Here is an 18016-nt window from a genome sequence, read left to right as displayed (position 1 = left end):
TTTGTTTTTTGTTTTTGTTTTTTTTTTGTTGTTGACGGTTTTAATAGACATTGGCAAAAACAAAATGCTATTGAGAAAGTGGGAACATCCTTCGTTCAGCTAAGAACTATCTGATCCTAAACAAGCAGTTGTACTCTCGTCGGAGTTTGCAATGATTGAAACCAGGGACACTATAGACATGCACTTGTGACAAAATAAGACATTTATGAGAGAGAGAGAAACACCAACTTTTTAAGAAATCCTGTAAAAGTATTTAAAAAAAAGCCCCAGCATCTCTTTGCAAAACAGGTGCATCAATTAGTCAGTCTTATGCTACTACATTTTGATTGTCGTAAAAGAATTTTCTCTTCATCAAGTTTTTTTCAGGTCAGCGGTGACCTCATTTTCGATGTCTCGTTGAATGTCCTTGCGGTTAATGAAGAAAATTTGAGCCTGCACGCAGCCATGTGACATTGCTTCATCGACCTACCATCATTACTTCGCGCGACCTCACTGCTTAATAGCTTTAAAATGCTTCTGAAATGTTAAAAGTTTTCCACTTTGTAGCAGAAGGTCACGATTTTCACGATTTTTGCCACATTTTTCTTTTGTTTAGATTTCAGATCGTCGCAAAACGGACACTCGCAAACAAATTCTCATGTGAACGAGAAGTTACACGAGACATGAACCCTCGGACTTCCAAACCGATACAAGTCAATCGTTCACTGTGCACTGGCATTCTGAAAAATGAAAAAGGGAGAGACTAAAACTAAACCTACGCGTTCAGGGCGGGTAAAGGGATTAATTCTGTCGACGAATCTTGTTTTCTTTTTTTTTTTTTTTTTTGGTGGTGGTGGGGGGGGGGGGGGTACAGTTTCCGCCGTTTTATGAAAAGTGAAAACCAATAAGTGCAGGCCAAAAGTGTCCAGACACGAGAAGTGCCTCTTGGTCAGATGGTCTGCTCATAGCAGGTGTTATTTTTGTTCTGTAACTGTCAGCATCCTATTCACTGAGATGTTAACGAAATATTGGCTAGCAAGTGCGCGATGTACACATGTGATCAGCGCGTGGCGCAGTTCCACTCCAGCGCGAGACAGCTTCATGCGTCACTCGTGTCCCACGTCGCCAGCACGTCCGCCACTGTCCTTTCTTACTAACCACGTGGTAATATTTCATCAGTACCTCTTCACCTTTCACCTGCAGAAAATGTTTATTAGCATGAAAGAAATGCGATCCTGGTGTGGAACGCCACGCCATGAACTCAATCTGCCAGTTCTAATTTTAACCAATGGATCCCTATTATTATGCCATTCTTAGCATCCGGGTAATTTTCCACGGCGCCCCATCCGGCATCCCTGATCTGCTGGTTCTTTAATTCCACTTTCCTACAATTGGCTCGTATTTCTTCTTTTCAAAGCGCGCGTGGCACTTGAGTAACGTACAGTTGGACCACTTTTAACAGGTAAAAACAAAATCTGTTGATGGATGTTGTTTCAGAGGTTCTGCAAAAAATGATCACGAGCAGCAGCACACACACACACCGCTGACATTCATCTGAGGTTGAGCAGCTGTGCCACAAGCGATTTCAGGTGTCTGTTACTTTTACATATCGGCATGGAATATCATTTACCTGAGCTTAATAATACACATTCTCTCTTACTACACGTTCAGGTATTGACAAAATACACGAAGCTTTCCTTATTATTTGTTGATCACAAAAAGAAAGTCCTCTGTTTGATGCAAATTATCTTAGAACTGGTGTAGACAATACTGTTCAAACTATTCCTTTCATGGACAAAGAGATTGCAAAACCAGCAAACAAATGAAAACGATAAAAGACTCGATAAACATCTGGTAGAAACATAAGATTGCTTGACTAACTGAAGGTGAGTAGCACAGGCGGTAATGATGGCATTCGCTGCTTATTGTGTGGTCTATATCTCCGCGGTCTGCGCTGTGTACCTCCTCTCCTTCCTGTCCTCCTCTTAGACCACTCCGTTGCAGTCATTTCATTTGGATGGTTCGAAAAGTGGAGGGAATGATCGGAAGATCTCAAGGAAAGTAGAAACTCTCTTTATGTTGATTGACGTCTACTCATTCCCTATCAGTTTCATTCAAGCTTTTCTCACCGCTCTAACTTCAGTTGCTCAATACCAGATGTGCTCAGCCTTTTTAAAAAAATCTTTTTTCGCGCGGACGAGTCTCCCTAAAGATTTCGTTTCAAAATCAAGACGCATGGTTTCAGAAACACCATTTCCCACAATATCCTAATAGTTGAGTATTGGGATTTATGGTCATCAAATGGCACCCTTGATGTGTGCACCTGCGGAGCTTGCAAATACTGGGGATATGGGAAGGATTGTAGTTGTGGTTCTGGGTTAGGGACGTTAAGTGCAAGGGACATCTTACATTGTGATCACATCAACAAACTTAATGTACTAGAAAGTCCTGTTTCTAGCTTTCAAGGATATCTGGGGAAAAGTGACAGAGGGATAGGTATTAGAAAGAGGGGGAAGAATTACCGAAAGAAAAATTAACCCAAGGGCTATAATTTTGAGATCAAAAGGCTCCTCCCATTCATCATCTATATGACCTCGAGGTGACAGCAGGATTCTTGATGATCGCCTCCATTTCAGTTTATTTCCTACACACCCACTCCCACAGGCACGTATACATTCTCACCTGCGGTTGTTCTAGCTTAGTATAGTGTCCAGATGATTATTATATCTGCACGAGCCCACGTTTGTTCTTCCCCAAACAAAACACTTGACAAGTGCATCAAAGTACAACAAGAAAAGATTTATTAACATACAAATAATGCGAAAAACATACAACAAGTTTGTCTCATCTATAAGGAATCCCAGTACTAGTCTTGCTATCCAAGCAGTGCTGTTAACTCCCGCCATGACCACCGTCTACTCTCATAAATAGTCCGAATACGAATTCCTTAAAATACATAATCTCACGACGGTTTTTAGGAACCCCGTCTTTCTCCAGTATCAACTAGTAAAAGAAGTGGCCGGCAAGGAACACCAACAGTATTCAACAAGCTCTCGTCCCTCCACTAACTCTACACTTTTTACTTCCCATGTTGTCCACGAGCTTCGCAGTGGTAGATTGTTTAACTTTTAAAATAATACTTGAGCACTTTAAAGTAATCTACTGAATCTCATTAGTAATAGAAACTTTAAAGTTGGCTGTGTCTGCTGCTCAGAAAACAAGAAACAACTTTAACAACATCTATGATTTAAATTATTTATTTAAGCCTATTAGCGTAACTTCTTTGTCTGATGTCAGATATCTGGCTTAGAAAGAGTCGATTTTTCAACATGACATTATATAAAATTCACCCTAAAGGTTTTCACTTAGAGTGCACACATCCATAATAATCAAAGTTTTCTCCTGAATTTTCAGAATGAAATGTCTGGACAGTAACGTTTTGGAAACCTGCGTTAGCACAAAAGTAAAAAATTAATGCTTCACCATTTTTCAATCACTGAGTTCTGTAAAAATGTTAAAAAAAAAGAGAGAGTGGGGGTAGGGGAGGAAAGCCTGCATGTGTGTCTGTGTGTACTTGCATGTATGTGTGATGTGTGTGTGTGAAGGTGGAGAGGGGTGTGATACAGTATGTTGGTGATGAAGATTATGTTGATAGAAACATTACTGTCTTTAAAGGTAGTTTGGGAATGAGCACAATAGAAACAATTAAACACTACAGCTGAACACTGATTTAAAAGACATCAATTGGTGGGATTATGTTTGCAATAGGCTTGGATAAATTTTTCATTAGTTATAATTTTGAAAGTAAAAAGCCAGTGTTTTTATTTTGTACAGTCTTTATTACTATTACTGGATGTCGTTTCATTTAACCTTCTTACCTTCTATATTTTTTTCTTAGATAAATGTTTCCTTAATTATATTTTTTTCAGTTCTTTAAACTAAAAGGCTATAACTGTGGTTTCCCTGAGTCTACTTACTAATTCTTTCTTTAAAAGAGAGCATTTGATGCCAGATAATCTAGAAATCATTGGCTCATGATGTGTGATTGATATTGTTATATTAGAAGGTTCCACATGTCTGTCTCCAAAGGACTAAGACAAAAACGCATAAAAAGGAGGTGCAAATCTCTAATCCACAAGTGTGGCCTCGGACAAGCTACTGAATAAAGCTACACTTCAGTGTCAACTAAACATCAGCACTACCTTATCATTTTCATTTATCATTCCCTATTTCAGTTTTTTTAAAAAAAAAAACTTTTACTTCCTTTCTGGCTATATGTGCTTGGTTTTATCTATATATATATCAGCAAACGTCTAGTTATATATATAATTGTGTGTTTTAGATGATTCACTGTTGTTAATTAGAAGAAATAAAAATTAAAAAGCATAATTTAAAATATCAGTTTCTGGCTACAACACTTGTAATCTATGAGATTGTTGGCATTCCAAGTTCGTCATTCTGTAACTATAAGAAACCTAGCACTAATTAGTGCAATCTGCAATTTGTATCCCTTTGATAAATACGTGTGAATACAGATTGTAGAATTTAGTTGATTCATTCCTTAAGCAGTGATTGTTAATTAAGCGTAATCTTCCGGACCATTTTGAAAAACCAGTCAGTGTACATTTGCCATTCTATAAATGGTGCACAGACACTAAAATGGTAATTAAGGCTGGAAAGCCTCGGTATGGTTCTCCGCTGAGAGGTACCGATGTAGAAACTGCAAATCTTTTAATTTTGTTACCTACAGTATGTGCGGAGTAAGCAAATTGACTACAGTCTAACAGTTGAAAGAGATGGCGGCGGTGGTGGTGGTGGTGGTGGCGGTGGTGGCGGTGACGACGAGACTGGTTGTAGTGGTGGCTCATGTTGTACCTCGGGCTATCGTGTCATAGTCAGGCGCAACCAGGAAGGCTCAGGATCGTCACGCGGTATGATCTCAGGGGGGTCGGTAGCAAAGGATACGCGGGTGGTGGGAAGTTCCCCCGGTGACAACAAGAGGTCATGGTCCTGCCCCGTGACGCTGCTGGCTCCATATTTTCTCTCTGGTGGTGATGGAGGGGTTGATGTTTCCCCATCCTCGTCAGGGTGTCGTTGTCGCCGCTTTAGTTCAGTCATGATTCGGGTGGGGGGCTGAGGGGACGGATGCTGTGGATGAGAAGACGTAGTCCGTCCATGGTCTGCATGCCACTCAGTAGCCTACTTTTCTCCTCCTGTTTGCCGCTGGCACTATCTCGAGGCGGTGTGGGGGGCCGCGTTGTGACCAGCAACTTGGAAAACCTCTCGTCTGTGTCCGAGTCATCTGAACTGTCCATGTCTGGGGGAGGAGTGGGAGGCCGGTATTCCTCTGGCGACAGTTGGCGCACAGGTACAGGACGTGTGGACTGTGCTGCTTCACTATAGGGAGGAGATGAGACCCCTGGCGTGAAAGCCTGGTCTAGGGACTTGAGGATATCGTTAATATCTTGAGAGTCGACAGGTGTCACGGGCTGGTGTCTTGAAAGTCCATTATTAGGACTCTTGTCATTAGGGTCTGTGTCACGGCGCCTGCCGGCAAGGTTGTCGTCGCCAGGCCCCGCGCTGAAGTGTCCCCTCGGGATGGTCTCGGCGAAATCATGTGGGACAACCTCAACGGAATCCCGCGCAGTGACCCGCTGCTGACTGACAGTAGACTTTTCAGCCGGGGATACGTTAAAATCTAACAGGTAATCTGGATCTGGGGTGGAGTTGTCTTCAGCTTGTGATAGCTGCGAATCAGATTTTTGGAAATCTTGTGTATAACCATGAAGGTTTACGTTGTCTGCATGCACCGTGTCGACCCCACCCCGCGCCTCGCCACTCAAAGACGAGGCATCAGACTCCGACTCTCGGTCGGTCATCGTCAAAGTTCGTTCCTGGAGGACAGTGGCGATGCCTGATGTGCGAGGAAAAGCTTGTTCTCTCTTTGGCTCAGCTGGCAATGGTCTGGCTGGCGATTCTCGTCGTGAGGATCGTATGTCGGTAAGAATGATGTCCCCTGGCATTGCTAAGACTGGAATTTCTTCCTCCGGATAGGGGCGTAACCTTTGGTTCATCTGAGGTCTGCGGTCGTCGCTGGATCGGGAACGATCACGTGATTCTGACTCAGAGCGAGCACGTGACCTTGATCTGGACCGCCTTTTGGACTTCCCGTGCTTTCGTCGGTAGTTGTCTTTAGTCGACCCTGAAATTACATAATCTGTATATATAAGGCAAATTTTATAAGATATCTGTAGAAAAAATATTGATATGTAGACAAATCATTGACATAAACATAAAATGTTTTTGCCTTTGCTAGAAAGAACAACACCGCTGTTCACACAACACGGACTTACCCTCTCGTCGACACTCTGCATCTCGCTGAAACAAAAAATAAGAAAGTGTCAGTCAGGTGTTGATATTGTGATGTGGCTACACGTGTTAACAGCTTGTGTACAATGATATTTTGTACTGCAGTAAAGTCTGATGCGAAGTATGCGCTGTAATTATGTCTGAGGTGAGTATTATATTAGAGATCTCACCTGATGTTCATGCCTCCGTAAGCAGCATTCGCTGCAAACAGAAAAAAACGAAGAGCTAAAACAAATTGGACCATACAATTATGTTTGACAACATAATCTGTTGCTGCAAGGTAAAAAAAAAAACAGGCCATAAAATTATATTTAACATATTGTGTTCTAACAACATGACAACAACAAAACTGCGTTTCTAAAAGCAGAAGCTAATGAAAACAGAAGTGCATATCTATGGATACACAAATGATATCTCCCACAGAAAGATTAAAGACATTAGAAACAAAAGCCTTCAGAGAATATATACCGAACAGCATATTTTGATATTTTTAAACATCTGTCTGCATAAGGTATTATACACTGATATATCAATGGCAACGATCTCATACAGAATAACTTATAACATGAAATATATCAGTTGTTAAACCTCCAGACACATGTATTATTATTATTTTTAAGAGAGCCGAGGAGGCATTGAATCAAAATTGAATACTGACGATGATGCACACCACCTTCTTTCAATATTCGAAGCTCGGTGGTGACAGGAGAGACACTCACGCCGGACGGCGACTATATTCCCCCAACCCTGTCGGAATTCTGCCATGCTTGCACAGACTATCGTTTAGTTTATCTATTTATTATCAAAATAAAAATGCAGTACATCAACTACATTAACTGGTGAGTGATCTGTCCAAACCTGTAGGTAATGTGAACAGTTTTATATGTGAAACATTTTAAACGTAGGTTTGGTTTTTAAAGAATATTTGGGTTTTTTTCTTTGGTGTACACACTTTTTACATTTTTTTTCATATAAAGATGCGTGCGTGTTGTCATTAACTCGACAATGAAGTGTGCAAAAGACAGTGTTGAGGCATAGTTTAGGGCTTGTGGGTTGGTCAAGGTTTAATTATGGATAGGTTTTTGTTTTCGCAGAACGTTCGGTTGAAGTCAAGTGTATTCGCGTTGGACTGTTCACTTAGGTATACAGCACTGGCAGAATTCCTTGGAAAATTATAGTCGCAGCCTGGTGGACTTTTTCCTACCTTACAGAAAACCAGCAGGAACATGAAAATCAAAAGCAAAGTTTGCTGCTCTGTCTGTGCACAAATACTAATGCTCCAACCATCAGCATCTCTGACACGTGATGGCGATAGTCAAGATGTGATAAACAATTACTTTAATTATCAAGGATAACACTGGCACATTATGTACGGATTTGTTAATTTTTTCTGCATTTTAATTCAGCACAGTGTTTATTTTGCAGCGTGCTTTTATCTTGTTATAGTTCTCAACACCCGACTATCTACATGCTCTGTGTGAAATAACAGCAACACAAGAGGTTGAACAGGCGTGCTAATAGTGCAAACTACCGGGTGTGTGTTGGGTGGCTGTGCCAGAAACAGGTTACACCATGTCCAGAATACAATTTGAGCTTGTATTTTTTTTTTCTTCGAGAAAGCTATTTCATCATGAAGACTGTAAAATTCAGGACTTCATGTAGCCGACTTCGATGACTAATAATTAATTATAGTGTCAGTAATCTCACTGCATACCATAGTGGCAGCGACAACTTCAGAGTCAGACTAAGTCTCTTGGGGTAAGTGGCTTTTCAACTTTCGTGGGTGTTATGTGCATTTTAAATAAAACACTTGCTGACTTAATTCTGTATCCAGAATCTAGAATTCGTTACAAGACTTATTTCACCGGTGTTAAGTGCTATCCGAGCAGTGAAGTGGACTGCAGCTGTGGGCAAGAGCTGGGTCATCACGACTCCCCATGGTGTAGCTATGTACCTACACACTCTACACAAACATGGCATTCGAGAGCAAGAACCTGAGGAGGTTGTACTTTGTACTATTACTCACATTGACTGTCTAGCACAGTGGTTCTTAACCTTGTTTGAGGTACCAAAACCACAAGTTTCATATATGCACATTCACCGAACCCTTCTTTAGTGTCATCACGAATTGCGGGTGTGTCTTGACCTCCGTGGTGGTGGCTCCGCCGAACCCCTGAGGCCGACTCACCGAACCCCTAGGGTTCGATCGAACCCCGGTTAAGAACCACTGGTCTAGCATGACACTGCTTCACAAGAATGCAACAGAAAGAAAGCAAGAATAAAAAGCACACGCTTAGTTAATGAATCAACTTCATTTGTCTACTCTCAATAAACAGCAAACTGTGTCTCTAGACAAGTGTTAATGCAAAGCTGTTTATTGCCAAAGCTCCTTTAAGAAAATCTAAAACCATTCTATCTAGAAAATGGCATGGTGGGGGGAGGAAGAGCAAGGTGTACCGTAGTATACTGATGGCATGTCCGCTGCGCAGTACTGAGATAAATAGCAGCCTGCAGCGAGAAAACAATGGTTATTGTGATTAGTGGCAATTAGTCCGCAAGCTCTCTCTCCACTGACAGGAATTGATAGCCTCATCACCTTCAACAGTCACTACTATTGTGACACCCATGGTTGACCGAAAACAAACTCAAGCTGAACCCTGCAAGACTGAAACATTGATTGTCTGTGTTTCTTCTATTGTCTGGCATCACGATCTTACTATCGCCCAGTCTTGGTGTCACTCTGGACTCTACCCTTTCCTTGATTCTATCTCCCCCTTGTAAAGATCACATTTTTTCTGATACAGATGTAGATATTACTTAAATTGTCATATTGTCAGATTTATGTTTTACTGAAAGAGCTGTAAGGTGAAGATTTCATTAATAAGGGTCGGTGAAGTGACAGGTTTTTAATAAAAAAGATCGAAGTGTGATGGTTTCGCTGATGAAAAGACTGTAAACTGCAAGTTTTGCTGACAGGTTCTTAATGTACAAGTTTGATGTGAATGACAGTCATGTCTTACAAATTGGTTGCATAGGTTTTCTAAGTACACGCCTATATACGTGTACGATTACTACCTATCGTCTGCATAAGAAACGGAGTATTTGATGCAGTTCCAGTCGATCAGTTGTATTAGTTTTCGCATATGTCCCACACTTCTTATTTGCCAGCTGTGTAAAGTTTAACATAGTCACACATTTTTGTATGGAAGGTATATACGGTTTAGGAAGTGTAACACATCAGCTATGTAGGCAAAGTCATCATGAAAGTCACCGTATTGCAATTAAACACAAAACAGAGCAAGTAAACATACACATCAGCACACATTGCCTGCTTACCGTAATGTGGCATTGCATTATTTTCGTTCATCGCCGGGTCAAGCATGTCCAGGTAGAGAACTGGTCTCCCCATGGAGGTAGGTCTCCTAAAGGGGCCCATGGGGACAGCTCCAGCAGCAAGTCCCTGGTCGCGGGGGTCGGACCGTACTGTGTAGAATTGTAGTGGAGGTCGCTGGCGTACGAGCAAGGCATGATGGGTGTAGGCTTTGGCCTGCGGCGGCGGTGAGTCCGTGTTTACAAACGAGCTGACACGAGGGTTGCTGGTAGTCTGGGATACCTTCTTGCTCCTCTTTCTCCAGCTGGCGGCAAATCAAGTATGGTAGCTACATACATGTAATGTTGAAACACTAGATGAAGTACGGTAATGGCAGTACATCAGGTAAAATTTTAAAATTTCAAAGATTAAGCTGGATTATTCGCTTATATTTTGGAAATTAGAATTCAGGAAAGAAGTGAAGATCTTTTAAAGTCTCTCTCTGTGTCTAGCCGTCTAAGAAGATAAGATTTGTACATGTGATGCAAATAGACAAGCAGGTAAACAAGCATGTAGAAATACCTGATGAAGCACACAAAGCTGCTCCCCAGAACGATGACAAAGAAGAGAATACCTGCGATGCAGGAAGATACGACAAGAGGCGCGAGTCCATCCTCCGCCTTTAAGCCTGCAGAATACAAGACAAATGCCACGCGGTGCCATAGAACAGGGAGATGCAGCACTATAGACAAAAGCTACACGACTAACACACTTTTTAGGTCGCAAGATGAACTTATCCTACATGACGATGAACTCAGCTTATGCTACTTCGAATATCTGAACCTCAAAAGGATTTGTAAAATGAACAGAACTTTGCAGGTGTTGCTTACTGCGCTATTCTCAACACCAAGACCCTTCTTTAAAAAAATTTGCTCCTCTAATTGTCCTCTGGGATAAATAAAGATTTGTTTCATTTTAAACAAAATTACGTTAATCAAAGGCTTATCAAAGTTGTTGCAGCCACGTGCAACGAAAGAACAGAGTGCCCGAGACGAGAACTGAACCCAGGACAACCAGTTCTCACTGCATTGGTGGCAGGAGTTAACCGTTGCGCCACCGGGCCGCCTGGTTGATTCTGAGGATGTTGTGGTCTTCAGCTAGAAGTTGTATAGGTATTGTAGTAATAAGTACATTGGTTTAGTACATCCGGGGTTTCGTGACATCACTATTGCATTCTTTGATGACCAAAGTTTTGTGCTGACCCGTCTTGGTGAAGGTCTTCTTTAGTTGACAGGTTTTTGTCACTCCATGCCATTCCCTCTTTCATCTTACAGCCGACCCGGTTTTCTTTCGCTACCTTCATTACTTTTTGATGTTGCTGTTCATTTTTCTGTACTTAGTAGATGCTTTGGAGTTTCTTTTTTGTTCACAAAGATCCTGAACACCCAACCCCACGGTGGTGGTGGTGGTGGTGGTGGTGGTGGTTTTTTTTTCTGCCTCCCTTTCGTTTGTTGCGAGTAGCACCTTTGTTTTTCACACTTTGTGCGGCGTATGTCTTTACATGCAAACCAAGCCGATACCCATCAGGCTATGGGTTGCGTTGGTCACAAACAAATGAGCAGTCGTTCCTGGCCGGTACTTTCATCGAGGAAAGCCTTCATGCATCGATGCCATGTTAACATCCCAGTCTATAGGTACTGACTCCCTTAGCCTCTATCGTTAGCTCTGTTGTGTAAGCAGACTCATAATAGTGCAGATTGCTAAAGTACCGCTCTAGGTTACATGAACTAATACCGTCGCACCCACTTTGCACCAAAAGCTACTTTCATCAGTTACACTCCCCCATCCCGTTATAAGAAGTCATCTGCCAGTCCCCACCCCCATTATGCTCCAGGAAGTATTGTCGTGCCGCTCCAGTTACACTGAAATGGCCACACTTTTTTTCACAAGCAATGCACCAGCAATCAGTCATTAGTCTTGGTCTCTTGCTCATGAATCAGCAGAAAAGGGTCACAACCTTCTGGATTGAAAAGTGGGTCACTGTTGACATATAAAAAGTTGCTTGGTGCACCTCTCTTTCAAAAACAACAACAAAACTTACAAGAAAACTCTAAAAGCCGCAACCTCCTGGGCGAATAAGTAACAAAAGTGAAGCCCCTTTGTGATTTCGGCGTTCCTGTGATCATGTAATCATGTGATCACTGATTATGGCTGTGAGTGGCTGCAATGTGATCATGGTCGTGTGGTAAACGAGAACAGTAGCAGGGTGTTTTATGGAAATGCTGCACCATTTGGTTCCAGCTGATTGATCAGGTCTTGCAGAAACTGCGCACTGCAAGGAATAAACACCTCGCCGACTAATTTCATGCAGTCACGTGATATTGTTTTGCCTGAATATAAATGTTTTGGAAAATGCTGTTAATCCCGGAATACGACAAAGCAAACTATTTACATGCCTGGGTGTTCTTTCAGAGACAATGTCAAATACAATGCTTCTTCGACTTACATCATCGGCCTTAGGCAAAAAGTGTGGGCTAAATTTTAAAAAAAGCACAAAAATTCACGCGTCTTTATATTCGCCAGTTACTGACCTCCTACACTTTCACAACTATATCCAGGTTTTAAATGAAACATTCTTTGCAAATAAATAGAATAGATATTGAATGTTCACCTAAAATTTATATTGTTCACATTTACAATGTGTAGAGGTACTGACATCTTGACGTGACACTGAACATGAAAGTAAATGGTATATCTTACTTTATACAGTAGCTCATACTCTACTTGACCTGTTGACACCTAGCCCTGGACAAGAAAGCTTGCTAGTCATTGCATAGTCATTTCACGAGGGCGCTAAGAGACGTCCATGCACTAAGGTGCTGGACTAAACATGTATATAGATTATAGACTATATAGACTATAGATGTGTGCAGATTGCCTACTGCTATTACGACTGGTTGTGTACATTCGTGTCGGGGTGTTTACAACGGGACAAACAACCTTTCTCGACCTGCTCGCTGGTGCAAATCAATGTCACGCCCACCAGACCGGCACGCGGATGACGCTTGGTTGCCCAACGTGAGCAGAGTCCAACATAATCTCTCATCCTTGTCTTCCTGGTCTCTAGAATTTATGTTTCGCCGTCCACGACAGCTTTACTTCGTTCCAGATGAAACCAACCAACAGTGGGGGAAAAAAAGGTGGAAGGGAGAGCTAAGAAAAGACGACTTTTGTGACACAAAACTCAAGAGCGAAACAAAGTAGGAGAATGGCGACGGCCAAGAGAGTACTTACCCGCTAGAGTCACGAGCAGTAGAGCTATCTGTGACCTCATGTCACGTACTGTCACATCGATGTCCCGATCATGGGTTCCTGCTCTTCAGTCGACACCCTACCAAGGTCTTCGGCGAGACGAAGTTGACTGGTGAGTGTACACTGTCAGCAATGTCAGAGTACAGAAATGTGATATGGGTGCGAGGGGTGGAGGTGAGTGTCAGGACAGAAATCAAGTAACGACACTAATGTGCTTAAACACTTCTCTGATCTCAGCCGACACGGTAACATAATGTGTTGTGACATCAGTGTAGGGTGGGGCCTACCGACCCTTCGTCGTGACGCGTGGCCAAAAGCTAGCGTCTAAATATAGCCTGACGTCTGCCTACCTGCACCCTGCTCTGACTGTCAGGCCGGTCTGGTGGACGGTCGCTCAGCCAGCACGTAGCACCAGTCCGCAGCCGACATTGCAGCAGGTCTTGCGTCAATAAGACACGGACATTTTGGCGGAATTTCTGTTTAGGATATTTTAGAAGACTTTTTTCTCTTGAAAATGAGACACAATTGAAAAGAAAGGGCATCATAGTATTTTCATTACATAAAACTCAAGACATGTCATTTACAAACAACACGCATGACGTGTAGTTTATCACTGTGCATATTCATAAGGTAGACCATGCGACTCGTGTGTGACGAGTGTTACACCTGGTTTTGTGTTATATCATTCAGTTTAAAAACGTCAGCTGCTTCCGAAATGAGCCAGCCGACGGTAAATGACAAGGATTTGCAGGTATAGGGTGTAAAATAAAGGTGCATGTGAACAAGCTGCACATTCAGTCTCTGTGGGTGTGGTGGGTACTCAGCACATTAACATATTGAGCAGGGTGCACAGGGACAATATTTAAGTGACGTAAACCGGGGCGCAAGGGGGCAACCGCCCCTTCCAAAAAGTTACTGAGAAGGCAAGGATGGGATCGTCCTTTATTGTCGGCATGGAGTTCCCCCCCAATAAAAAAGCAGGGCACCTTCCTACGCCACTGTATCTGTGGGTACTCTGCACACTAAAATATTATTGGACAGAGGGGCGCCTGGCAGTGTAGTAGTTAAAACACTCGTTTGTCACCTCTGCGGTAAGCGGCTCAAGGGTTCAGATCTCGTTTCGAGACATTCGACGTATGTGACACCTGTCCACATGGATGGGCGTCGGGGGTTTCTCGGGTACTTTGCTTTCCTCTCCCTCTCTCTACCCGATAGTGCGAAATCACCTCAAAGTGAAAGTAAATTCCTACTGAATAAACCAACCAACCAACACTGGATACGCTGCGTTTTGCGCAATAAAGTTTTCAAACATAAACATCCACTTGCACATTCCAGAACAACACGATTCTCGTCTTTAGACTGAACTCGGTTAGCCCAAGGCGAGGGGAGTGTCTTATATTCCCTACTGTTGTGTGACGTCGTTACGCTTCGTTGGCTCGAACTTCCTGTTTGCCTCTCAGCTCGGCACATCGTGAGTGCGACAACGACGCCGCTGTCAGACTTCGAGGAGGATGGGGAGGCACCAGGGGTGGGAGGGGAAGTCGTGAATCTCTCTTTATACACGAGTTGTTTTAACTGTTCTGATGACACGGAAGCCACCCCAATGCATAGACACAGAACAGGTTGACACAAAGCGGGAGAGAAGCAGACAAGCTGCGCGGAGATAAATGAGATAAAGAAGAAAAACTCAAACGAGAATAGAGAAGTTCACAAGGCGGATTTCGCAAGGCGAGACTAAAACTTAGCCAGTAGATGGTAGGCCATCCTTGGAAAGGAGGAAAGATGGGGAGTTGGGGAGAGGAGGGAGATGACAGAAAACACAAGTGATTATTGACAAACAAAAGTGAACGATCCAACAGCGCTTGGCGTATCGATCACATCGGGGTATGGTCCTCTCACATGAGAAAGCTCTTCACAAGCGATGGCTGATTCGAGTCGGAGCTGCTGCCTACACACTGAGGACACTATTCCTGCCTTAGTCTAACGAACTACTTGGTGCCGAGCTGTGTGTGTCCCCGAATGTTAGTGTTTAGCTGTCATTAGCGCAAAAGTATTGTACACCCCGAGTACCCCGAGTACCCTGAGTACCCTGAGTACCCTGCAAACGCATTAAAAAAAGAGAGAAGTGGCTGACGGCGTACACGGCCTCGCAGCCTTCCAGTCACTTTGCTTCTTGAGACCTTGCGCAATCCACTTGCTGGATAAGGCTGCTGTAGCACCCACCAAGTAGCCCTGTCAGCTGACTTTCAGAGTTCTGAATTGTTTACTGCGACCAGAGAGCAAATGCTCCAATGTGTTTGTCACAATAAGCTGTATTTTAACTCTTCGCAGAGGCAGAAGCCATCAGTGTCCAGGGTTTTTAAGCATTGACTACTTGACAAAGCTCACTATAACTTTTAAAAGTTCTCTTGTAAAATTATCTCAAGATTTTCTATTAAGATTATCACACCATGTGTTCAAATCGGACCACATTAGATTATTCAGGTGTCACTTTCAGCACCGGCTGACTTTGGAATGTGGCAACTTTTTAGCAAACTTTTACATTAGGATGAGATAAAAACTGCCACACACAAACACATAACCAGGGTATGTCTCATGAAGAATGCCATATTGAGGTGCAGCTTTCTTCATAGAACTGAGTGGTAGACGATGTCTCGGATTTGATGTGTAATGAACCTTGACAGTGGTGGATTCTTAATTGCCAGCGGTTGTCAACTCGTAGCAGTGGTCAAGTCATCTCGGAGAGTCGATCGACTCCTCGTCATGGATTCTTACTTATTTATCAGTGTCCTGCTCGCCAGCTGTCAGTAAACCAGTGCTGTACACAACCATTACTGAGACCCGCCGTAGTTCTTGCCCCTCAAGTGAAGGTAGGCTGGCTGTCTAGCTCGCCATAAAAGTTGTGATAGGTGTGGTGGCTGCCGCACCCCTTCAGGTAAAAAGACATTGTGACAACAGGGGATCCTGGAAGTCAAAACTGAATGCTGAAGCTTTTTGTTGATGTGGCTCAAGAGTGTAAAGTTTCATTTCAGTCCGCTTCTTAACATTCATCATTCTATATTCATGGACAAGTTCACTCAGATAATGGGGACCATCACATCATATCACACTTAAATGGAAAGTAGTGCACTTCATGAACACCTGTGATACTAAAAGATATTTTTAAGGTTTTTAAGGAATATGTTTATCTGGGGAATTTCAAGAATGTTTATTTACTGGTGTTATTCTAGGCCAGGCCCAGATAAGAGGACAGAGTCTTTTCGTGTTGAGGGCATCGACCATTTTGACTACACAAAGTCTATAAACCAACACCACCTGCACCAGACTCAGCAGACCACAGCCATCTCCATAGCTACAGAAAGTTGTACAATGAATACGCTACTTACAACACTGAAGATACTCGTTTAAGAATCTTATCAGTTCAGGTAGCTGTAGCTGTTTCTCTTCTTCATGTAGACAGGCTAAAGTAGACAGGAGGACTGAAGCGCTCTGTGTGCATAATATTATGTGAGCTTGAAGTGCATGTTTAAAACTTCTCTAATTACAGAAATGTAAACTAATCAGCTCAGTAAACTGATCTGCCCTTAGTCAGTCAATCGGAACAACACACCAAAAAAAAAAATCTGCTAATTAACCAGTACATCACACAAAATCACACAGCAACTGACTCAAAGACGGTAATAAACAACACTATAGACATACATATTTTTTAATTCAAGTAAATCACAGTTAAATTTTGCATAAAAGCACATTGATACCAATTATACAGCATAGTAAAACAAACTTAAAAACGTTGTACAACCACCCACAAAAATGTTTTTGTTCTTAACATTGATGTCCCCGCCCACACCCCGTAATAAAAAGGACATAGCCTGGTGACACGACTATACCCGTGTTGTAGGGGTTATTATATTCTAGGCGTGTAAGGTCTGGTCGCATGTTAACTGGGATTTTTAAAAATCCCTATGGTGACACGGTGTGTGAAGGCTGTTTGCACTGAGAGATTGTTCTACAAATGTACACCTCTCACAGAACTGATTTACACAACTAGTGGTCTGAAAGAAAAACATCATCTGCATGAAAATGTTGTCATGTGATTCAGTGACAGCCGTGATACATACAAACAGCAGTGTATTATGATCCAACCCAAGAAAGCCACTTATGTCTCATCTTAATGAGATCAGAGCTGTGTGTGCAGCCTCGTCTCGCTCCTTTCCGTCTGTCCAGTTTCATCACTCACGACGAGTGCATCGTCCCATGGTGGTGCACATTCCAGAGGATATAGGATCAGACATGAACTAGTCCTAATAGCCCTGAGGCATGGATCGCAATGACAACGAGAAGACCAAACCTAGGTACATGCCAGCCCAGACTGTATCTCACCTATACTGTCTCACTCTACTGCCTCTACAATTATTACATTTTAGAAGAGCATTTCCCGGTGTGCAGGCGACCTCAATGTGCCATGAAACAAAAAATAGAAACGAGCAAATTAAATTAACAGAAAACAAAAGCATAAAGACGACAGAGTGGTGAACATGAACGAAATGCTTAGATAGATGAAAAGGAGAGAAACTGAGAGGCGAGCGCAAGAGTTCACTGGATTATGTTTGAAACAGCGGACTTCGATCCCAGGCTTGAAAGCTTCCAACATACTACTATTGGAGAGTAGAAAATTCCAAATAGTGGGGCCTAAAAAGTGTAACGATGCACAACAAAATTGTCTCACAAGTACAGACTACAGTAATGTTGTCTTATTCAAGTGCAGCGGTACTGACTCAAGTTAATGGAGGGCAGTAATACTGCCTCATTCAAGTACCTAGGACAGTAATACTGCCTCACTCAAGTGTAGAAGACATCACAAGCACGAAACAGGTTCACGGATGTGATTCTCTGATAGCGACATTACATGTTACTGTCTCGATGCATAAGTAAAAGAATAAACTTAGCCTTAATTTTGGAATTGTTGGACACAACAAACTGATACGATAAACTTTTCTCCTTTGAGCAAACCAAACAACTGTGGCATCATGTGAAGAAGCTCTT

The 18016-nt window shown here is 42.5% G+C and overlaps 1 protein-coding gene across 1 annotated transcript; it reads right to left on the bottom strand.

The window, feature by feature from the left end:
* Positions 1-2757: 2757 nt before the first annotated feature.
* On the bottom strand, positions 2758-13335 carry LOC112570685. The gene is made up of 6 exons (XM_025249254.1): positions 12953-13335; positions 10241-10346; positions 9685-9983; positions 6519-6549; positions 6333-6357; positions 2758-6182 (listed from the first exon to the last, which is right to left on the bottom strand). The coding sequence occupies exons 1-6, from the start codon at positions 12990-12992 to the stop codon at positions 5094-5096; spliced, it is 1590 nt and encodes a 529-aa protein (XP_025105039.1). The 5' UTR covers positions 12993-13335; the 3' UTR covers positions 2758-5093.
* Between the last annotated feature and the right edge of the window lie 4681 nt (positions 13336-18016).

The sequence above is a fragment of the Pomacea canaliculata genome, linkage group LG1 (assembly GCF_003073045.1).
Source record: "Pomacea canaliculata isolate SZHN2017 linkage group LG1, ASM307304v1, whole genome shotgun sequence".
Taxonomy (NCBI): Eukaryota; Metazoa; Mollusca; class Gastropoda; order Architaenioglossa; family Ampullariidae; genus Pomacea; species Pomacea canaliculata.
Note: the sequence above shows the minus strand (reverse complement) of the source record. Positions and strands in the feature narration are given on the sequence as shown.